Source organism: Arvicanthis niloticus, chromosome 1, assembly GCF_011762505.2.
Source record: "Arvicanthis niloticus isolate mArvNil1 chromosome 1, mArvNil1.pat.X, whole genome shotgun sequence".
NCBI classification, from domain to species: Eukaryota; Metazoa; Chordata; class Mammalia; order Rodentia; family Muridae; genus Arvicanthis; species Arvicanthis niloticus.
In genome coordinates, this window is record NC_047658.1 from 42,621,919 (window position 1) to 42,646,535 (window position 24,617).

General features: G+C 40.6%; 1 protein-coding gene across 23 annotated transcripts in view; it reads left to right on the forward strand.

Moving 5' to 3' along the window:
• LOC117703448 (uncharacterized) overlaps positions 1 to 24,617 on the forward strand; it is a 77,599-nt gene that overhangs the window by 11,945 nt on the left and 41,037 nt on the right. For 5 of the 23 annotated variants that reach the window (XR_013111024.1, XR_013111021.1, XR_013111032.1 and 2 more), the window contains exons 1-6: positions 8,267 to 10,493; positions 11,926 to 12,048; positions 12,325 to 12,527; positions 13,867 to 13,991; positions 22,049 to 22,184; positions 23,679 to 23,822. Coding sequence is in view for 2 of the 23 variants with exons in the window: in XM_076935792.1 (XP_076791907.1) it covers positions 12,481 to 12,527; positions 13,867 to 13,991; positions 22,049 to 22,184; positions 23,679 to 23,721 (351 nt within the window). In the remaining 21 variants the exon portion in view is untranslated. Of the gene's footprint in view, positions 1 to 8,140; positions 10,494 to 11,925; positions 12,049 to 12,324; positions 12,528 to 13,866; positions 13,992 to 22,048; positions 22,185 to 23,589; positions 23,823 to 24,617 lie in introns of those variants that run through there. The other 18 variants (XR_013111031.1, XR_013111037.1, XM_076935792.1 and 15 more) reach the window with 15 other exon arrangements.

Consider the following 24,617-nt stretch of genomic DNA (forward strand, 5'->3'; position numbering starts at 1 on the left):
CTGAAAAAAAATTCTCCCATTATGCAGATGTATCTTAGCTTTCCAAAAATGAGAATATACAGATTCTTCACTTCTGGAGGATTTCTAAAGTCCACGAGGAAAAAAATGCCATTCAAATTCACTTTCTCTGTGAGACCAAATCTATTATGAAGTAGAAAGTGGTTCTAGAAAAACACTTAGGTATCCTCCAAAATCAAGCAAACATCCCCACCCCCCCACTCCACACTTCACTTGTACACTAAACTTGCAGGTAGCTACAGGATGCTGCTGGAAGAATCAAGGCAATTTAAGTAAAATGGTGTACCCTAAAGTGATTATTTTTATTCACCCAGTTTAAAGGGTGTTCTTTCAACAGACTCAGAAGGATAGGAATGAGATTCCAATCTAAGGACTGACCATCTTGAGAAAACGTGACAGTTCCCACTCCTTTTCCCGAATGGTCTCTCCTCATTCCAGACTCCCGCCCCCCCCCCCCCATGAAATTTAACATCATAGTTCACAATAATAAATTGCATTTGAAATCAGAATACAAATAGATTGTATAGCCTCCCCCCTTTCTCTCACCCCTCTCAATGCACGGCCGATCTTTATTTGTGTAGCTTCCACTTTCTAAGGACAGACACAATCAGAGTCTAATCAATGGCTGTCAGAACTGAATCTATGCAATTTTAATTTGTAAAAAAGAAAAAAAAAGTTGTTGGTTGCTAACCTTGTGGGAGCGACTGTGTATCCCTGAGAAAAACAAAATCTTGGAGAGTTCTCCCCGAGAAATGCTGTTACACATGAGTAGGAAATTCAGGCAAGAAAGGCTAATTGAATATATAGAGAGAATTAGGTTAAAAAATAGAGTACAATCTAGTATCACATTTTCACTAGTGTAACTTGAAATGAAGGTGTCTTAGAGTCGCCAGAGATGCCAGAGCGTTTAGATGTCGGCCACAGATGGGAACACCTATTGAAATGTGTCTGAGGAAGATTAATAGAGCTTGTCACTGTTGGGAAAGCACTGCTTGGCTGTAACTTTCCACAAGCCCAAGATGAATTACCGATGAATGCTCACTTATCAACCCCATCTCTACCGTTCGACACTAAATCAAATTGAGAAGTTATCTGCAATCAGAAAATTTCTTTTTAAAATAGACGTATACCTTTAAGCCCCGACTCCTTAATAATCCCACTCACAAAACAACACCCCCCCCTCCCGGCCCTAGGTGCTTCTTCCTTGGCTTATGCTGAATTATAGCTCAATAATGAATATATTTTTAAAGTTCACACACAAATGGACATCTGGTCAGACTGCGAAGTTTGACAGCATTTTAATGAATATGAAGGCTTCTTGGAAATCATCATTTCATATTTCGGCAAATGTGTTCTTTTACTTTTTAGATTCCCCCCGCCCCACCACCCCCTTGATGGAAAAGAAAATCGAGAGTGGATTTGAAGCGGTAAACCCTGTGACTGCACAGTTATCTAATGATCTCCTCTAATGAAATTATGAGAATTTTGAGTTTAGGTAGATAACAGAAGAACAAGATTAAATGGATAATGGTGAGAGATAAACATGCACAGGTTTTTAATGGATTAATGATAACACATGTAGTTCATTTGGGGGATATGATGAGACCTCTATTGGACTACACATATAATCTATGATTGAGCTAAACTCAGCATCCCCACCCTTGTATCCCTGTCACCTCTCTTGTTAAACAACATCTCACTTTGTCACTATGTAGTCCTGGATGGCCTGAAACTCAGAGACCCTCCTGACTCTGTGTCTTGCCACTGCTGTGATTTAAGACCGGAAACCACCATGCCTCCAGGTCTCATTTTTAAGGTGATTTATTTGAGAAGCAAGACAAAGTCATTATCTCCTTTTATTATTTATTAATTCTGAGCATCTAGAGTCTTTCCCACCTTGGGCTCTTTATATTTTAATAAAACCACCAACTGCTGTATTTTGTAGGGCCCTTCCTATTTACAGGGCACCTTCCCATGCAGGATTCATTTCTACTGAAATTCCATTCAGGTAGATTTTTTTTAAAGTTTCCATTTTGCTGATATGTAAACTGAGGCTGGGTTGTTTAAAGTTGGGGAGGGAGCATCAATGGAAACAGAATTAGAAACTATGCCACTGTGTTGTTTTAGTTTTCTTTGGGGATTTTTTTTTTCACTGAGTCATTATGTAAATAGAGATTAAAAGACAGTGACAATGCTAACTGCAGCTAACATCTAATACAGACTACAACATGAACAGTAACATGCTATTTAATCTCAGCACAACTTTCCTCTTCAATAGATACTGATATTATTTCAATAACCTAAGAGAACAAAATGAGGCTTCCGGATTTTAGGATTTGTCTAAAAAATTGCTGAGAAACTGGGGACATTCGGGAAGTTTGAGTGCTAAGGTCTTTACGGTAGCCTGTCCTAGGTCCGTAAAAGAAGCCTTGAATTTACTGAGTGAGACTAAGACATCTCCATTCTCATCCAAATATGCAAATGTCTTAGATTCTAAGGCAGGGCAGAATAGTTCGTGGGTGCGTTTCTTTGTCTTTACTTACTATTTATTTATGTATTTCACACGCAGTGCTAGAGATCAAACCCTAGGGCCTCACACGTGAAGAGAAAGGAATTTACCCCTGAGCTTCATTGTCCATCCCTGAGTCCTGGCTATAAAGTCCGGCTTTGCCAGTTACTCAGTATATGGCCTCTATTACCTTGACCTTTTCTGTCCTCCTCTCACAGTTGGAATGATTAGGTCCAATGTACCACACTATGATGTTTGGGGCACTTTTCTCATAACTGAGAGTGAGGAGAGGAACCAAGAAGCGGGAACCATGTCTGAGATGAGTGGCTACAAGATGTACTCAGGGATAGGCCAGAGGGGCAGCTTCACCAACCTGGATACTGTCAGTAAGAATACTCAGCCCTATAAGAAGTTCTGCTTGTATTGTCTGTCTGTCTGTCTGTCCGTCCGTCCGTCCATCCATCCATCCATCCATCCATCCACATCTATCTATCTATCTATCTATCTATCTATCTATCTATCTATCTATCAATCATCTATCTATTTTGCCTCTAAAGAGCATGGGATAGTCATTTCTCCATACCTTGTGGGGATGGACCGAAACCCATGCATGCTCAGGTATCTTCCCCCAAACAGCATGCTATTTGACTGCAATTGACACACAGCCTCTGCTTATTTGGAATCAGCTTCAAATTCCTCATGATCCTTAATACAATAAAAATCCTCAGTAGACAGTTATACTATATAGTTTTAAAAAATAAACAAAAAGAGGTTGTAAGCATTTGGTAAACAGACAGTGTCCTTCCTTCTTTTCTTTCCTCCCTCCCTCCCTTCTTTTCTCCTCTCTTCCTATCTGTTTGTCTTGCTTTTCAGACAAGGTCTCAGGTTCAGACTGGCTTCTAATTCATGATCCTCTGCCCTGGGCTTCCTGAATGCACCAGATTTAATATGTTGAAGTTACATTTTGAACTTTGGTTGTTTGAACTCTATGATACAATGGGCTAACTAATCTCTACAGGGAAGGTTGCTTAGAACACCATATCATTTAAAATAGTGAGAAAAACTTTTCACCACTTTATTTTCCAGACAGAATTAAGAAGACTCCAGGTCTGGAGAGGCATGGGGGAAATTTATGCAGCTAATTGGTTACAACACTGACATGAACCCCTTTTCTCTTGGTCCCCAAACCATGAATCAATATGTCTCTGAAAATAGCATTTCCTACTATGCTTTCTGTTCAACCAGTACCCCTGGTTATTTCTGCATTATAATGTGTGTGTGTGTGTGTGTGTGTGTGTGTGTGTGTGTGTGTGTGTCTGTGATGTGTTGTTACTGATTGTAATAAGAAAAAATTTTCTAAGTCTCTGTCACAATAATTTCTTGTAAAACATATAAAGCTAACCAGCTAGATGGCTGGAGCTTTGGTAAGGAATTCTACAGTAAGCATGCTTTGTCAACAAGGTGTGGCAGAACATTCCTGCAATCTTAGTCCTCAGGAGGTGAAGAAAGACAGATCAGCAGTTCAAGGTCACAGCCTCAGCTCTGTTGCAAACTCCTAGCCAACCAGGGCTACTGAGACTCTGTGTCTAAAAGCAGATAGACAAGTAAAAACAATCTCTAATTTCTATTTGATCTCAACAAGACTCCATTCAATTGGTATTTGTTGCTACTGTTCTCTGATAGTTCCCCAGCAAAAAAAGTGTACCTTTTAAATCTTCCCTTTTTTCACAGTCCCACTTTGTCTCTGCTTAGTCATTGCTTGCTTTGGGAAAGCCCGTCTGGGTTCAATCAGAAGTTACAAGACAAAATGTGCATTATTAAGAAATATAAATATTTTCAAAAGCAATTAAAGGGATGAAAGATTGATTCGGCCTGTAGATTAGATGTAATTTGAAGCGTCTTGTTCTAATGAGAGCTACTGGGATCTAAAGTCAGGAGCTGGCCTGGCCACTAGTTAGAAAACCCAAAACATCGAGTAATATGTCAGTGATTCTCATTCACAATATATGCAGACACCTTTTTTTTTTTTTTCCCCTTGCCAATCTCTGGCAAGGGAAAAATCCGTCTTTACTCCCCTTAGGGACTTGTAATAGTCACCTTTGAGAAGTCATGACTAATTCTTTCTCCTCTTTGGCTTTTAGAAGGGAGTACCTCCCTTTTCACAAGTCGGAAGTTGGCTTAGCACTAACTTTCATAAGAACATGTTGGCCTGGAGGCATCTGCATTACAATTTCTTTCTTGGCTTAATAAAAAGTATCGCATTATCTACCTGGTCAATCTCTATTGACTTTCAAAATTGAGACATGGAAAAACCTAATAAGCCTCATTAGGATATTTGCTGTTTTAAAAACGGCAGTCTCATTTAGTGCATTACTCAATAGAGCTGGGTGGCCGGGGTTTGATACAGGTATTCCTAATTTGGTAGTTCTGGGAAAAAAAAAAAAAAGGTGGTGGTGGGGAGTGCTGGTGCCTACTATGTACGTGGAATTTTAATACACAAGAGATCAAAACCTGATTGTTGTATTTTGTTTTTATTTCCTTTCTTTCTTCCCTTTAATCCCACCTTTTGTCCCCATGGCTGTGTGTGAGACATGGCTTGATTTCCTTGAGATGCTTCACCCATCCACAGCTGGAAGTCCAAAGAGGACCAAAAATGTCTTTAAAATCAACACAAGTCCGGGAGCCTGAGAGAACAAGTTTTCCTTTGTAGTGGGGATAGTATTATTTGCTGTAGGTTTTTTGATATACATTCTAAATTAGGCCTGCAAAGGCATGCTTCATCTTTAATTCATCACTCTCAGCTGAAAGAGATTAGCAATGTCTAGCACGCACCCCTCGTATGGTGCTGACCTCATCAAGTATGGCCTGAAATTAATTAGCCTCATTCATTCCAAATGGAAAAGGATAATGGAGCAGCGTCTTAGCGATGACCATCACACATTGTATGCAGCATATTTAAAAGGCCTCTATTTTCAAACCATGTAGATTAAAATTCTTTCCAGAGCTCACAATATGCCTGAGTTATCAAGGACCTAGAAGAGAGCCCAGTTGGTTTTGTGCATACCACTGTGCGCCTGCAGAGTAGTGCATGTGGGCCTGTGTGTTGCCTGGTTCTTTTCCCTGTTCTGTTAGCTATGGTCCCTCTCAGCTGGTTTGTTCTCCAGAATCACACCTGGAGACGAGCAAAAAAAAAAAAAAAAAAAAAAACTTGACATTCAATCTTGTGTTAAATGACCTGGTAGCCCAGTATGCTACATGCACAGTTTTGATTGCCACTCAGAAGAAAATTCCAAAAGAAAGGCTGCAGCTATTTTCCACCAAGATTCTAGTCAGTGTCTAATTTGGACACAGAAAAGCTCCTTAAAGAGAGAGTCAACTTTTATGAGTTATTTTTGAGCTTTCTATGTCTTTTCCCAGTCTTTACTGTTTTGATCGTATTTTAAAATATGACCAAAGATCATGCTAGAAGACCAAATCCCTTCAAATTTACCATCTTACTAAGATTAGCTGATTTTTTTTTCCCCCTTCTGGGGATTGACTAAGAGAAGCCAAATTTTTGAATATCAAAACTGCTTTCTTTTTGAGCCAAAAAAAATCTTGACTAGAGTTCTTTGGGATCCTCAAAGACATTGTAAAGTTTATTTTTATGAACAGTAGTTTGGGACTATAGATCAGAAGAAGAAAGAGTCTGTGACTTTTGTGTTTTCAGTTTTTAATTTTTAAATAGTATGAAATATAGTCAGTTTCTGAAAAGGTACCAGTAGTATTTCAGGGGCTAGGTTCTTTACATAGTGCACATTTCTCAAGAAAAGAATTATCCCAGAATAACTTTGTTTGGTGAAAGAAAGAAATAGATCTTCAGTGTAATTTAGCAGGAAAGCTTCCATTTAACTTCAAGAATCAAACATGTGTTTTAGGAAAATAATCTTTTCAGGGCTCTTTGATGTCCTAAAGCTTTATATATGTCATTTAAGATTAGTTTATCTTATAATATGGCAAAAGTTGGAAGTAGGCCTCTCCTCTGTTTATAGACAGAAGAGGTGGAGATTTCTCCCAGCTTGCTTCTTGTGCATCAGTACACAAGAAGCCCTCTTTATGTAATGGTCAGTGCGCCGTCTCTGTGCAGAAGCTCACCAACTAGGAACTGTGAATCTATCATTCTGATGTAAAGGATTTACCTATAAATATTCCCAATCACCTAGCATATGACTGGAGGAGATTTGCTAACTTAAGGTCTAGGGGGGATAAGATGTAAAAAAAACAAAGAAAGAATAACTCATACACATTTGATTTTGAAGTCACAGTTTAACAGAACCTGGGGTAAGCAGTGATGCGCCCTGGAACTTCAAAGGGTGAGAGAATTAGACAAATTACAAAGTATCCTCTAGTCAACTTGAAATGCCATGGCAAATAAATGCAATTGTAAATAAAAGGAGATGTTCTCCAGCAGTAGTGACTCATTGAAACATATGCTCTATACTATGCTTTTGGAATAATGAAACTGGTGTTATATTTACTATTGAGACAAGGGGATGTGAGCATTCTGCACACTGTAGCTTGTGTACATAAAGCACCTCTCCATATTTCACTTAAGATATATATATATTTTTAGTCAACAGAGATAAAGATAGCAGCCATGCTCTAAGCGTAAGGACTGGATACGTGAAATGTGAGTTCATTCAAATGAAAAACTCACAGTAGGATCCAGACCAATTGAATACCCATGTAGAATCGCAAATTGTTACTGTGTGGGCATTTGGAAGTGGAGAAGAGGGCCATTAAAACTCCAGCGGGCTTTTCCCATCCACACCTCCACTCAGTAACATGGGGGTAAGCTGCAGTTGTCATTTGGGTTCATGATGAAACTTGGAGGCCGCTTTAGCTGATGATGCCTAGAAGATAAGTTAAGCCAGGCAGAACGGGAAGGTGTTTGGAGAATGTCTTTGTCTTATTTTGTCTTCCTTGAACTTCACTGGGAGATGTAGAGAAGAACGGTATATATGTAGAGACTTCCGGTATGGATGTGAGAACGGTCAAAGAGGAACACCCAGAGAGGAAGTCGTGATCTTTGGGTTGCTAAATATGCCTGCCATTTTGTTTCTGAACCCAGGACTTTGCACATGCTTGGGTGATTGTTCTGCCATGGAGCGAAACCTCCAGTCCACAGAACATTTTTTAGTAAGGGGAACATAGATGACAAATTATTGAGTACCATCTCTGGGGTACTTAATAAGCAAAGGGCCTTTGCTAAGCTGTGCATTAAGGTAGCTCGGTTTCTCACCTTGGTGCCAGGCAGGCATTACTCTTTCCACTCCTTGGATGAAGGTGCGAGAGCACAGGGATGCTATATAAGCCATTCACGATCACACTGTCTATAAAAATGACCTAATTCGACATGTCCCACTTTGTCTCTCAGTTCTATGTCGCGTGCTAGACTGCTTGTCAAAATAAAACGTAATTGTGGTGTTTGCAAACAAATGGCTACGGACTGTGTTGAGAGAATTAACTCCCCATTTCTGGACAACCAAAGGGAGTAGGAAGTACTGAGGAGAATTGGGGGGTGGGGGATGGGGGGGAAGAAACCATAGTAAGGAGATGGTGAACTATCTCATCTTCTGATCCCTCAGGTCAGAAAAGCTTGGTTTCCCAATCCTCCCATGAACCTCTGATCTTCCACCTGGCAAGGTGGATTAGTTAGATACATGATTAGAGAGAGAGAAGTTGGGGGGAGAGAGGGAGGGGGAGAACGGGAGGAAGAGAGAGAGAGAGAGAGAGAGAGAGAGAGAGAGAGAGAGAGAGAGAGAGAGAGAAGACTGAAAAATGGAATGGCGTTTAATGACAAAGGTCACAACAAGAGACTGACTTAGAAGAAAAGATCAGGAGAGAACGGGCAGACTGTCTAAGCAATATTTAACAGAGTTTGGCTACATACTCTGGCGTTATTCAGAAGAAAATGTGACCAGGGAACTTTTGAAGAAGCAGAAAGGAAGGCCTAAGAGGGAGAAAAAAGAAAAAAACAAGCAAGCAAGCAAGCAAGCAAACAAACAAACAAATGAAAGGCGCTCTGAGATTTTATTACTGCCTTTTGTCACAAAGAAAGCTGTACTTTTTTTTTTTTTCTTTCTTTTTTCTACTGAAGTTTAAGCTAAAAGATTTCCCGGTGTAAAGACATTTCATCCCTTGTGCTGTATAGGTTGCAGCTTTAGCTGGCTTACCAAATGTGGTTTATAAAATGCTTTCTCTCATATAGTAATATGTGAAGTACCCTTATATCTTTTCTGGCCGGTGTCTTTTATCTCACTTAATGTCACACTGAATTTGCAAGGTGTATGTAACTATCTCTGCAGATATGGAAACAGGGCTCAGAGGTTAAGGAGCCAGCCCTCCACCAGACAACCCAAATCACTAAAGAGTCCTTCCCAGTCATTTCCCAGAGCACCTCACTGTCTTCCTCACACAACGCAAAGTGCACAGTTGTAACCTGAAAATGACGTCACAGAACAACTGGTTAAAGCCCAGGTCAGAATGGTGCACACTAGTAGCCGTCTATTATGCTGGGTTGGAGTTTGGGTTTGCTCTGAAACTTGCCTGTTGTCTGCATAGCTTAGGCAAAAACTGTTTGAGTAGATTGAATACACACTTCTACCTGCTGGGATTGGAGGACAAAGGTGAGAAAGGTGGGTGACCGTAAGAAAAGAAAGTGGAGCCTGCAAGAAGTCCCTCTCAACCACCTGCGTCTTCGACCGGCTGTTTCCAGGGATCATAGAGCTGGTGGAAAGGTTGAATTAACACTCTAAACTGTTCTCTGCCAATTGAGGCCAAATTCCGGATTCCTTAAAAAGCATGGAAATCTTCTATCTGGAAAGGGGCAACTGCATTTGGGAGCAATTACCCAGATTAGGAGGCCACAGTGATCTGTTTACACTTTGTAGCCCAGGGCCCTTTGGCTCTGGTCCACAAGCAGGAGACTGTAAAAGGCAAGGAATTTCAACCTAACGTTGACTTTCCTCTTGACCTGTGTGTCTGAGCCACAGAAAGGCAGATAGAAAGCCCTGTTGTCGCTCGCCTGAAACATCCAAGCAAGTGGGACCCAGAACACTGTGTTCCAGGTAAAGGAGTTGACACAGAGGTCCCCCTGCAGTGAAGACACTGAGGTTTTCATCATGCAGGAGAGGGTCTGACTGTGAGTGTTGTGTCAGGATGTAGTTATTCAGGTGGATGCTCCTCAAACGTGATTAGGAAGGACCATTTCCCTGACATCTTCTGCTTAATTACTACCATGCTTCTATTTAACTTTGCTTCTGAATACGTTACAGGTTAATCATTGACCAAGGGGACATAGAGAGGTCATCATCACACAAACCGTGCTGATGTGAGTGTTTTTTTTAAAATATGTGGCAAATACGAAGATTTTATATTTTATTGTTTTTACATTATTTTTTTTTCCGAGACAAGGTATCATCTCACTATGTGCCACTGGCTTTCCTGGAACTTGCTCTATATGCCAAGAAGATTTGAACTCACAGAGCTAGGCCTGATTCTACCTCCCAAGTGCTCAGACTAAGGGTGCACACCACACTGCCTGGTAAATACAGATATCCTGACCAGAATAGAACCATCTAGAACAGGTGATCTAAACTCTGAAGTTGACAGTGGTTAAACTGTGTGAGATTGAGACACAGGCTCCTCCCCCTTCAGAGGATGAACTGTACTCATTTTTCAGAACTTTGGTAATTTTAAAATTGTTTGAAGGTACTTATCTTTTCTTAATTTAATCCTGAGGCTAGCGGTTTGACCTTGCTTGTTGAAATGTGTGCAGAGGTGAAGAAGCGTGAAGAATGGGAGGTATCCATCCCAGAAGAGCAGGCCTGCCAACTGTAACGGGGCTGAGGAGACAGGAAGCATCAGTTGTGGTCAAAATGCCTGCATGCGGGATTTTTAAACCAGACCACACAAATAACCACAGGTAGAGGCTGCATTCAAACTAAATTTTTTCTCTCTCTCTCTCTCTCTCTCTCTCTCTCTCTCCCTCTCTCTTTCTCTCTTCCTCTCTCTCTCTCTCTCTCTCTCTCTCTCTCTTTCTTCCCCCCACTCATCCCCAGTCATTTAAAAAAATCTGTAGCTTTTCTACTAATACTTAAAACATTTATTTTGTGTTCCAGGCATGGTGGTGCATACCTTCAATCCCAGCATTTGGGAGGCAGAGGCAGGAAGATCTCTGTGATTTCAAAGCCTGTGTAGTTTACACAGCAAGTTCAAGGCTAGCGATGGCTACAGAGTGTGACCCTGTCTCAAATTGTGTGTGTGTGTCAGAGAGAGAGAGAGAGAGAGAGAGAGAGAGAGAGAGAGAGAGAGAGAGAGAGACAGAGACAGAGACAGAGACAGACAGAGAGATAGAGAATGTATAAGTCAGAGGAGGGGGAACTTTTCCGATAAGCTCTCCCTTTCCACCTCACTGAATCAGCTTCTCTCGTTTTTGTTACTACATTATGCACTATTGGCTCCATGGCTTCTGGGTGATTCTTCTGTCTCTGCTTTCCATCTCCCAGCAAGAGTGTTTGGGTTACAGTCATATGCACACAGCTTTTTATTCGGGAATTGAAATTAGATAGTCATGCTTGCATGGCTAGCAATTTTATCTGCTGAACCATCTCCCCAGCTCTATGAAATTCTTTAAAGATGGACCTAGATGAAAAACTGGAGAGATAGTTTACCAACTGAGAGCTTCTTGCTCTGCATCTTGCACTTTCTGACCGGAGTTTAGTTCCCAGCACTCATGCACTCACAACTACTGTCTGTAACTGCAGTTCCAGGAGTCTCCAATGCCTTTAACCTCCTCAGGCACTTGCACACAAATGCACCTATCCTCACACAGACACACATGCGTATTCACAATTAAAACCCATAAAAATAAATCCTGAACTAAGGAACTTAGTCTGAAGTTGTGACATGGACTCTGAGGCATTGATCCCATCATCTGGTGACATTGAAGACAACTAAGAAAGTGGCACTCTCTTTCGATGCACAGCTGCTTATAAAACCCCAACTTCCTCCATGTTGGAATTTTCTGATCCTGGCTTATCTCAACAATTTGCCAATTTTTTTTTTAACAAGGTCAGAGCCCCTGACATTCACAATTAGCTTCCAAATTAACTTAGAAATGATAGTAAGCTCTCAGCTAAATGATAGGGTGGCCACTGGGGACCAGACCAATTTCCTAGAATAAGGTTAGGACTGAGTTGTTGTGTGGCGATGTGTAGATCGAATCAAAGTGCTTATGAGCAGGAATTCCTCGTGATACTAGAGATACGACCTATAGTTCTGCTTATTGGGCATGATGACCTTCCTTTACCTGTAAACCAGATAACCTTTAAGTAATGTTTTTGTTTACATTTAAGGTTCTGTAACAATCAAGAACATATGGACACCTACCTATGGGAAGAGGCTTCGGGGGGAACATTGTTTCCGGTTCTTGCTGAAGCTAGCGTTCTCATGATGGACAGCTTTTCAAGGAAATGAAGGTAGATTTTGTAAATTGCAGATTCTAAGCATGTAACATACATGTGTTAAAGGCCTGGACCAAGTCTGCCAGGTAGAGGGGAAGGCTTACTTGCCCACAGGCACTATTCTCAGAAAGGTTTGTTTAATGATGGTTTTGATTGTGAATGGGAGCAGAAATCATACTGGGTTGGATTCTGTCCTCAGAGGCATCACTTTTACCATAAGAGAAAATTTTCAGTTCTTAAAGAAAACGGGACACAATTCCTAACCCATTGTTTTTGTTTTACTGGATCCAGTTTCTGGATTCCCTCACAGGACAAGGACTATTGCTTCCCTGAGTTGGCCTGCTTTGCCAGAGTATCTTAAAAGGTCTCTTGAAACAAATAAAATAGTTAGAACTTCTGTGACTGCCACGAACAGTGTCTTGTTACTGGCTTTAAACAGAACCCCTTATGTGGAAGAAGCCATATACCCTGGAGTCAGATGTCAATCATCCTGGGTATGTACAGGGGATTTAATACTTTTAAGAATGTTTCATGTTTATCCCCCATTAAATCTCAGTTTGCTTTGGATTTTTGGGAGCTTTTGGAACCTATCACTCTCAACTTTTGTTGCTTTATAGACTGATTAGCACTAATTTTTTTCCTCCATAGTTTTACTCAATTACTGAACTAAATTTTGACCACATCAGGGATTCTGGAGCTTCTGAGGTTATTATGGAAAAAATAAATGTATACTTATTCTGTCAGCTCATAAGTAGTAGTTAATAGAATGATCTCCAAAGTGAGATTTACTTCTACTCAAATCTTGGGCTTGCCTATGTGCCATGCATGTAGGCATCTTAATTTATTTGTGCCTCAGTTTCTAACCTGTAAAATGGTAACATAGTGGAACTACCTTATGCTGCCTCTATGACATTATTATTATGGTTAAATGAATGGACACATGCAAAGCACTTACATTAGAGCCTGAGACAGAATATGCATTATTTATTATAACGGTAAGATAGATTGAGATTGGTTCGGAAAAGAAAGGCAATGCCTTGTTTATAACTCTATCTTCTGAAAGATAAAGAAATGTATTTGCTGTCATTGTGCTGAGTTTTTGAATGAATACATTTCCATAGGGGTAGCAGCACGTAATATAATCAACTCTGTAGCTTCTAACCATAACAGATATTCAGTGTTACAAACCAAGAAACCTTAGGCCAGAGAGACAGCTTGGTAGGGTAAAGGTTTGTTCTGTCAACCCTGATGAGCTGAGTTTGCTCCCTGAAACCAACATGGTAAAAGGAGAGAATAGATTCCCATGGGTTATTTTAGGATCTCCACACATGGACTATGGCACATGTGCAAATGCCCCACCACCCCCTCAAACACACAAAAGAAAAAAGTAACAATAAAGATGCAATCTTGGTCATGAATGGAGAAGAGTATGTATTGAACATTAAGACAAAAAAAAAAAAACAAAAACAAAAACAACAAAAAAAAAACCACTTCAATGGTGATCACATTTTTGTTTAGAGAGCACCAGTAGGGCCTCGTACATGCTAGGCATCTACTCTACAATTGAGCTACAGCCCCAGTCCCAAATCAAGTCCAAGGTGATCCTACTGTGTTTCTATTCTGCTAAGGAAACCAGAAAAGTCCCACATGTAAGTCTAGTCTAAATTCTGAGGAGAACACATTCTGCTGAAGCTCTGCCCACAACAAGCTGAGAAAAACAAACAAACTAACTAACAATTTAGGTACTTTTAATACAAAACAGAGCCAAATGAAAATGCTTGTATTTCATAGACCTTCATTTTGCTTAAACTTCTGTGAATTTCCTGGTCGTAGGAAGACTAATTCAAGAACACATGCTTCTAAGAAAACTGTTTTCAGCATTGTCATCTACCACGTGGATGTCTCTGCAGTCTTTCTACAAACACCAACACTGAAGCCCCGACACTGGGAGTCCCTGGGTAAGTACATGACTGCATGTTTCCCCCTTTGCTTCACACTACTCTATGTTAAATCAAGTTCTCATGAGGCTAGAAATTTCAGTCTTTTAGAGACATCTTTTACAGGTGATCCTCTTTGAACTGTCCATGCTGACTTAGACAGGCTGGGTATTTCTCCATTTCTATATTAGTACAGGAGAGCTCAAAGAATGAATCAGCAGCCTTTGTTCTTGTGTGTGTGTTCAGTAAGTACCCCCTGATGCACTCACCTGCTGCACAAAATGCGAGGAGCTTTTCTGTGGAAGCAGAGGCCAACAAGTAAGATGATCTGCAGTTGTTGTATGTGTTACGTGCTAATACTTTTGACAGCAACCCTCTGAAAGGGGTGTAGCAAGTCATTTGAAATTTGTACACAGACAGCCCTATCCATTACACTTGCCCATATCATACCCATAATCTCCAAGGGCAGAGATGCTATTACACTTGGCAGGCCAAGATCTTCTGTGCTTACCTACACACAACTCCCACCAACTGTGGCGTGGAGTTACTTCAATGGGAGTTTTCAGTGGCATAAATTTAGCCCAGTTCAATCGTGACCACAGCAGGCCTGGCTAGACGGAGAGACCTGGGCGTGTGTTTAAAAAGGCTGAAGAAGAACAAAAAGGCTGCCAGGTTTCATAAGAAATTTTTATCCTCGGAGTACTGAGGACTATAGTTAGATACTCAACACCATCCTTCCCCTTCTCCCATTGCCAGTGGGCCCCAGGCTGGTATTCAAAGCAGCTGAAACAGAGTGATCATAAGAGAAAATGTCTACCATCCAGCGAGACCATACTTTGCAGCCTAGCTTTTTATGAGAGGGGGAAAACATTTATTTGGAACATTTATTTATTTATCAAATATAAAGGAACACCTTGGAAGCAACCAACATTTTTGGTTTTGTTTGTTTGTTTGTTTTAATCCATAAAACAAAAGCACAAAGCCCACAAACACATTGCATTGGGTACTATATAGTATACATACTCTCACCCTGAATCAAGCCATAAAGGTTTCCAGTGTGATTCTTGGAAAGCTTTTTAGGGTCCCAAATCATATTGTCAAAATGATCAGACATTCCTGACCTCAAGACTTGGTTGCAATAATATCAGGATGTAATCCTGAGCCCTTGGCATTGCAACCCTCTAGGCTGTGAGCATTCAAGTTCCATCTATTCTTGTCCATTTGAAAGTGGTACTTTGAGAAGCAGAGCCTAGGTTTGAATCCCTGCTTTGTGCTCTGATAATTATATATCTTGGAGATGTTGCTTGACATCTGGAAGCCCTATTTTTTTTCTCATCTGTATTCAGAGGTTGACAATAACTTATTCATGGTGACGCTGTGTGGAAGCCCTCAGAGGAAGGAACGTGCTTTGGTGAATGGCTGCAGGCCACTGTTGAACATGTGTTGGGATACTTAGTGGACATTCAGTAAAACCTTTCTCCCACATCTGGAGTTAGTACTCCTCCAGATCTGTGGATAATAAAGAGAACATCCCTTTGAAAAAAAATATCCCAATTAGCAGCTAGACGCAGTGGCACATACCTGTAATCTGAGCACTGGGGAGGCTGAGGCAGGAACATCACTGTGAGTAACAGTGAGACCTTGTTTTTTTTTTTTTTTTTTACACAACAAATCGACAAAAACAAACCACATAGCAAGGCTGGTGGCACACTTAATTCCAGCACTGGGAGGCAGAGGCAGATGGATCTCAGTGAGTTTGAGGCCGGCCTGGTCTATAGAGTGGGTTTTAGGACAGCTGGAGCTGCACAGTAAAACTCTATTCTGAAACAACAGGAAACCAAGCCAACACACACACACACACACACACACACACACACACACACACACACACACGCACACACGCACACACATCCAAAGAACAACTATTAATTTAATGTTCACATGCAACTTGTTTCTCTCTTCATTTTGATGAGATTAAAACCAGGATTAATTCTTTCAATGTTATAAAATTAGTACGTTTCATTATTAATTAGTTTGGAAATCAAACACTATATCACTCCTTTTTAGACTTGTGTTTTCTTCATTAAAAGCAAACCAAAAGAGAGTTGACAATCTGCATATCTTAGTTTGGAATTAGATTAATCACATGATAAAAAAAATTGATCACTCTGGATAAAATTGTCCAAAAGTTACTTACTCTAAACACATTTTTAAAAAATGCTGTGTTCTTGACTCTGAAAAAGTACAATGGGTTAATTTGAAAGATATGAATAATTCAACATAGAAATCATGGACTTCTTGCACAGTTTCTTATATGAAAGCACTGCTTTATCATTGTTAGGAGAAACTGGTATATGTAACAACCCGAGACCTCCCTCGTCATAGATGCAACCATGTATGCGTGTATTTCTTTTAAAGAAGAAAGTAACAGCTAAAATGAGCATGCTTGCAGAGAGCACTTGCAGTGTGTGTGTGTGTGTGTGTGTGTGTGTGTGTGTGTGTGTGTGTGTGTGAGATTGGTGATTGCAATTTCTATTTGTAAAATAAAGTCAGAAGAAATGGGACAGTTTGGGCCTGCATGATGGTTCAGCAGATAAAAACCGTCAATCTAATGATGCCAGCTCAATCCCCAGGATTGACATGGTGGAAGGAGAGAACTCACTCCTGCAGTTTTCCTCTTACCTTCCCATGAGTGTATGGCATGAACGCCCCATACACCCTACACTCACAAAAAGAATATATAAAATGTGCTTTTTTTTTTTTTAAGAAAAAGATTTACTATGAAGATAAATTCAAGAGATCATTCAATCTCTAAATGGAAGATAAAGTTGATGTGGTTGATGAACATATGTCCAAACCTATGACTGCCCATGTGATCCTAACTAACACCATGCTTACAGGCTACACATGCAATGCCAAGTTTAGTATTTACATATTATCAACCAGGTGTAAGAATATTAAAGTAGAAATCTGTATTCTGTCTCTCGCCTCATATCTATTCATTTCGAGTTACCTCTCAAGTTCTGGCTCAGTGTGCGATTGGTGTCTCTAGTCTGAGAGAAACGCTTGAGAAAAGCCAGGCACCTTTCTGCTTTTTTTGTTCACGTTTCACCCCAATTTTGGGTAGCCCTTCATTGTCCCTGGCCTGTGTGTAATATCACAGGACTGTACAGGCTGCATCAAATTGATTTAGGACACTAAGCATTTTCTTAAAAATTAAATTTCCCGTGAAAACGTAACAGGACCAGCAACATCGAAAAAGCATTATGGGAAAAGTGCCAGAGGTTGAGCTAAAATGCAGGCTGAACGCTTTGTGTCAGGGAGGAGGGGAAAGGGGTCAGAGGGGAGGGCTGAAAGAGAAAGCAGGGCAGCAGGAGAGGCATGGCGGAGAGGAGGGACCAAAATTAGAACAAGAGGCGCTGTTTATTAATAACCTTAGTGACCCACAGGCCCCTGACACAAAATACATTAAGGATTCTTGGGACACTCTGGCCTGTCACTCACAGGAGGAGCCAATAAAATGATGTTGGAGACGGCAAACGTTCTGAGAACACATGAAAAAGAAAAAGAGAAGCCAGAATAAGAAGAGGCACAAAATTAGAAGCATACAGATATCCCTGTGATGTTCCAGGATCCCCTTTCTTCCCCTCCAGCCCTCTACCAGAGTCAGTATGTAGCCCAGGCTGGCCTTGAACTTTCAGCAACCTTCTTACCTGAGACTCACATTCCTGGAGTTGCAGTAGTGTACTTGTGTGCCCAGTTTTCCTTGCATTGCTTGGTTATTTACCTTGCTTTGTTTGTACAAAGTGATTTTCATGCACTGAAACTTTTTTTTATTTACTTAACTTTTGCCTGGTAGTTCTATGGAGTGATTTGTTGGTTTTAAATTACACATTTAAAAAAAGTGCAATCTTGGGTTTATTATTAATATCTAACATTAATAATGTAATCCTGGTGCTCAGAAGGCTGAGATAGGAAGATTGCCCACGATTCAAGGCCGGCTTGGCAGTCAGTTCCAGGTCTCAAAAAAAAAAATCAACCAATTCATCATATTCATTGCTCAATCTTAAATCTATTAACCCTTCGCTATCTGATATCAGGGACACTCTTCTGTCTGAGTGTTCAGCTGTTGACACACTTATGCACATCCACAAATACGTATGTTAACTGCCTTCTGCTCTTCTCTCTGCATTTGGGGCTGACTAGGCTCTGTGGGTCTCAGGGTGAGGTCACGTGAACCTGCTTTTTCTTCTAGCATGTTTAGAATGGGACTTTTTTTCTTTGGGAACCATTAAAGTCTCTCAGTTCTCCCAAGACCGTTTTGGTCCTGTGGTAAGACTCCAATTAATAAAATGAATTCTCTAAGAGCTAGGTGCTAGTGGTCCACTTTCTATGTTGTTATTTCATCTCATCTTCTCATCTTCACGCTCTCCCAGCATTTCTCTTTTTGTTAAGTACCCTTTCTTATCTGGTAAGCTTCTCTTCACTGAGCAGCTTCCTGAGAGTTGTGCCCTTGTGTGTTATTCTTTAAGCCCTTGCTAAAAGCAAAATGTGAAAGAATGCATTTGTGCATCCTTCTTCTTTTTCTCCCTCTCCTCCTCCTTTTCCTCCTTCTCTTTTTTCATTAGACGGTCTCACACTCTAAGGTTTCTAATTTTGAGTTATCTCATGCACAAATAAACCATGTGTTCTCCCATTTATCTTTTTATAAGACTTTCTATACATTTAGTTTCTTCCTCCTCCTTCTCCTCCTCTTCCTCCTCCTCTTCTTCTTCTCCTTCTTCTCCTCCTTCTCCTTCTTCTCCTCCTTCTCCTTCTCCTTCTCCTTCTCCTTCTCCTTCTCCTTCTCCTTCTCCTTCTTCTTCTTCTCCTCCTTCTCCTCCTCCTCCTTCTTCCTTCTCCTCCTCCTCTTCCTCCTTCTCCTCTTCTTCCCCTTCTCCTCTTTTTTTCATTAGATGGTCTCACATTCTGTGTTTTCTACATGTATTTTTCTATTATATTTTATTGTTTTCTGGGAAAAGTTACTTGTTTATACATTTGCCTTTTGACTGGTTCCTTACTCAAATAATTAGCTAATTTTGGTTCTTTTTGAGTTGTCTAGACAGATAATATTATCCATAGACAGTGATTTTTCTGTTCTTCCTACTCCCTAAAAAAATGTTCTTTCTTTCTTTTTTTTTTCTGTCTTACTTCAAGGCAAGAACCACTATGCTATTTAAAGGATTCCTTATTGGAAGTGCCTCTAACATTTTGCTAGCAAGAATGCAGTCACATTGCAAACACATTGTACTTTTGGTCAGCTCTTGCGTTGGATACTTTTCCCCCCATTTAACTTTAAATCCCCCTTTCTGAGCCTTCTGTTTTGTCGGTCCTCACCTTGGAATCCTCCTGGGACGTTTTTCCAAATATTGAATGAGTGTGATCCTTTATCTAGTTGAGTGTTCTACGGCTATGCAGATGTCTCCTGCTTGTATCATTTCTCTTCCCGTGCCTAGATGCCCACTGCTCCCTGGCAGCAGAGCTCTCCTCTAAGTCTCAGGCAGTAAAGATCTGAGCTGCTCTTGTTTTATTTTGTGCAACACCACCAGGCTATTTTCTGCCAACTGAAAAGTTAGTGTCTTGCATAAGATTTTTTATATTTTCACATTTTAAGGAAATGCTAAACTATTTTTCTCACATAGAAATTATCATTTCATTTGAATTTGCTGACTTTTTGCCAGTGGGAAGTAAAAATAACCCAGTTTTGCATATGCCAAGCATAAAGAATTGGTTACATAGATTTAGGTTGGTTAGAACAATAACCGAGAAGAGGCCGAGGGAGGAAAAAGCCTCCTACACCATCAGCTTCTGACAAAGCTGGGGTCCCTATGTCAAAGCAGGCTGGTGAATGCTTCTTGAGTGGGCAGAGCCTAATGAGGGGGGGGGGGGGGACCTTGAGCATGTCATGGTGCCACCCAGTGCCTGCATGTCTTCACCTACAAATTGTGCGATAATTCAAGAACTTTCATTAAGTATTTAGTTTGACACATGTCACCCAGCACACACTTACTACGGTGACTGCTAGGACTATTGGATTTGAAGGCAGGTGCATGAATGGTATGTTAGTGAAATGGAAAGTGAAGAGCCCTCTCCATCATGACTCCTCCTTTCATAGAGCCAATCCCATGTATACTCAAAATTTTTACAATTTAGGCAACAGAAAGAGATGTAGTGAGTGTTTGACTTAAACTTCTATCCAACATAGGAGGAACAGGTAGTTTTATTCCTCCTGTGCTGCCTGTCAGATTTTCTTGGTCCTAACTTGCTGTTTCATATTGCCAAGGCAAGCCTTTTTGGCTCAGGGAGACCCAGCTTTCCTCTAAGGAAGACATTTTGATAATGGGGGTCTATTAAATCAATGTGCCCATGTGCCTAGAGTTTAAAAAACTTGTCAGCACACCTTAATTTCTCCAATTTGTTAGCCCAGGGAAACACCCCTATTAGTATGAAACTTAGACCCTAAGGAGAAAGGAATGACCTTTTTTTCTGTCTTTTCCTACACAAAGATGGAAATCTACTTAAAAAAAAAAAAACATGGTGGGAGGTAACTGTATTATTATTGTTTAAAATTAATTATCCTTTGCTCCATATTTCACCTTGTTTATTTTAGCTGTCCTGCTTTCCCTGAGGGGTAGACTTGAGGCCCCCATTTGGTTTTTATTAGTGTAATCAGTTAATAGCTGTTCTATAATGCTTTACTTATTGTGTTAATTTTCTGTAGTTATGTCCAGAGGCAGTTTCCTGGAAGACCACATTTAAAAAAAAAAAAAAAAAAACAAAAAAACTAAAAAACCCTAACTTCTTCTTTAATGGGTTTGGTTACTACTTATAGCCTCTGCTCATATTATTGATTACTATTGGTCTACAAAGGTACTGAAAATACATATAGACCGTGGCTAGTATTTTAAATGTATATCTGTGTATAAATGTATAAACATGTAGCCTATGTAAACTCTAATGTCTGCAGACATTGGTACAATATATCAGCTCCTTGGGTCCCCCCCCTCCCCCCCGCCCCCCCCCCCCCCCCCACCCAGAGCTGAGGACTGAACCCAGGGCCTTGTACTTGCTAGGAAAGCATTCTACTACTGAGCTAAATCCCCAACCCCACATATCAGTTCCCCGAACTCACCCAATTTTATGCATATGTGTCTCACTTCTGGGGCCCAGGACAAGAGTTGCCCACTGCCATTTAGAGGTGCTCATGGGAATGTACCCCGTGTGAGTTTTGATATTTACAGGACTAGTAAATATAAATTAGTAAATATAAATTTAGTCCTTAAGTATAAATGGGGCTTTGTAGCAGGCTACATTGACAAACTCACCTGAAGGATAACTCAGGAAATATTTTCCTGTGTGCAATAGATTATGCCCTCCCATTACTCACATCATGAATTAGATCAATATCATCTTCAAATTTAGTATCATGCATTCTAGGTCTACCTGTAGTGGGAGCTAGCTGGACCAGCTCTCTGGATGGCAAAGATCTCAGATGAGAACATTTGTTACCTCTGGCTCTGGTTGCTCTGTGTAGTGGTCCATGGAAAAGAATCCTTTGCAGATGATGGTTGTTACTTTTGCAGAGGAAAGACCCAGGTTCAATTTCTATCACTCATATGGTGGCTCACAGCTTCAGGGAATTAGTGGCCTCTACTGACTTCTTCAGACACTAGGCACATCTGTGGTACATATACGTGGTGCATATACATACATGCAGGTAAAGCAGCTAGCCAGTAAGCAACGCCCCTCCATAGCCTCTGCTTCAGTTCTTGCCTCCAGGTTCCTGCTTTGAGTTCCTGCTCAGAATTGTCTCAGTGATGAACTGTGACTGGGGCATGTAAACCAAATAACCCTTTTCCTCCTCAAGTTGTTCTGGTCATGGTGTTTTATCACAGCAATAGAAACCTAACCAAGATAAGAACTGTTGTAAGTAATGGCTGTGAGAGAAGAGGTAAAGAACACAAGACCACAAATGACAGGGGAGAGTTGTATTCCTGGGCAAGTCATTTCTTTCTTTTTTTCCTTCTCTTTTCCACAAGAGGACTCCAGAGAAGAATGGCCAAAGGAACTTACTTTTACAGAAGCCTGTGGTCCTACAAGAATGATCATCAATGTAAATCAAGTCAAAAGACCTAGATGCTCTCCCCAGCACTCAATCTCCAGCACCTTGAGCAGGTAGGATATGTAACTAATGACTGACTGATGGGACTGGGGAGAAATTTATAAGGTTGCTACAGGGATGGGCATAAGGGAGAGTAAGAATAGGGAGCTATGTTCCAAGGTGTTGCTGGCAAGGTGTGGAAAAGAAAATGAGATCTCTTGTCATTGACTGTTGTTAAGATAGAAGATGAATGAAATGTTGTATTCAAATGAGGGAGCTCACCTGAATGTACCACCGGCAGGGAGGATTGACTCCCTCCAAATGCCTACACATGGTAGCTTAGTTTGAGGGGTTTGCCTTTAGGTAATGTCCTCAGAGGTTCTCAGACGAGGTAATGAATAGATTGGCAAGAAAACAACAACAACAACAAGGAACCCATGTGCAATTCAGGGGAAGTAATTTGAGGCATTTCAAGGAAGAGTCTGAAAAATAATCATAAATTTTAACGAGAAGGAATCTTAACTGTGATATGATTTTCTTCCAAGAAGCAATTTTGGATATAATATTTCAAGCTCTAAGTTACAAACTCATTGACTAGACCTTGAATGCTTTTATTTGTGTCTTGGGGCTTCTATTCCTTCAATTGAAAAAGAAAATTATTAAGATGATTTTTTTTTTCCAGAAAGATTAATGGGTACAGCATTGGCTGGCCAGCTCCCATAAAAACTATAGCAGCATAGAATCACTGAGATTAAGAACTAGGTTTAAATCATGGGAAGGCCTAGTAATACCAGTGCTTAATTAAGAAATCCGTAGCATTGATTTGATGAAGAAAAACTTCATTATGGTACGGCTGCAACTTTGCCTTCCAGGTGTTATTGAAGACATTAATGGGAGGATGTCCTACACAGACTTTGGCAATCATAGGACCAGTTCTCAAATTAAAATGAAGTTTCAAATCCAAGCATAGGAACAAACTAATTTACTTGAAGGGTAACAAAGGAGGTTCCTGCCTAAAAATAAACGTGATAGATTTGGCTTCAATGTTAGGTGGCACTTCTTTTTAATTTTTGTAAACCTGAAATCCTTCATAATTCATATAGATATAAATGCCAGCCTCTTGAAGGTGAAAAATGGGCATAGTATTTAATTTTACATTCTCCATGTCTAGCACCTGTTTCTTGGTATGTAACAATCTTTTTAACTGTTTTTGAAACAGCAGACTAAAAATACTTTGCGTGTGTGTATGTGTGTGTGTGTGTGTGTGTGTGTGTGTGTGTGTGTGGTGTATGTATGCATGGTATATGTGCACATGTGTGAGCAGATGCAGAGCCAAAGGAGGACATTGAGTGTCATGTTCTGTCTATTGAGACAGGGTCTCTCACTGAACGTGGGACTAGGCTTACTGTCATCAGTTCTCTCTCTCTCTCTCTCTCTCTCTCTCTCTCTCTCTCTCTCTCTCTCTCCTCCCTCCCACAGCATTGGGGCTGTAGTTCCCCATGCTTGTGAAGCAAGTGCTCATACATACCTAGCTCTTGATCCTGCTCTGAGCTGTTGATTTTTGACAGAGTTACAGAACGTGATGTCTTGCTGTGCGCATCCTTCCAATAACTGGATGAGTCTGCCACTTGTGCACTGACAAGAAAGCATGCAGAGGCAGGCTGCATTTGGCAAGTACGAAGCTAATGCTGAAGACCAGAGAAACTTTAATGGTATAACACTATAAATTCCTTGTTCTCTTCGAAATATTTGAAGGTGTGGTCCCATGATTCATGAACCCCTGTGATGACAATTGCCTGTGGCACAGGAATAGCTGCTCTTATTACACAACACTTCTTAATTGAATGACACCTTTAATAACTGTGAATGGGAGACTAGGAATAACACTGCATGCATGTAATCTCATCACTAGGGAGGCTGAGGCAGGAGGATTAGGAGATCGAGGCCAGCCAAGATTACATAGTTTGAAGCTAGTCTGGGCTTTAACATGAGACTCTGTCTTTAAAAATCTGACTGGCTGCATTGATGGAGTTAGGGTCATATTCTAGCTCCTAGAATCCCTAGCAAACCAAGATCAACCACCTCACCTCACCTCAATTGGCCAATTAAAGAGAATTTAGTAGGGAAATACAATAAAAAGAGATTTGTTTGAGGTCACACTAGAAGAACAAAGAGGTGACAAACCCCAAGTCCATCTCTGAAGTTCTGCCATAAGATTTAGGTTTAGACAGAAGGCAGGAGCTGTGTGTGACAAATCAGTCCCGGTCAAGATGTGGTCCTGTTCAAGATCAACATTTTGACTTCAGTTCCTTCCATAAGATGGTGTCTGCGAAGCTGAAATCTCTTCTGGAGAGACATGCTGCTTGTCCAATTGACACAAGGCTAAGAGCCTTTTCCTTTTCCCTGAATAAGATTCCTGGAGAAATTCCAGTTCCTTGACGGTGCTTTGCCTCAAGAACTTGATAGCCAAATGAGTAACAACTGTCCTTAGAATGTCTTCATTATAT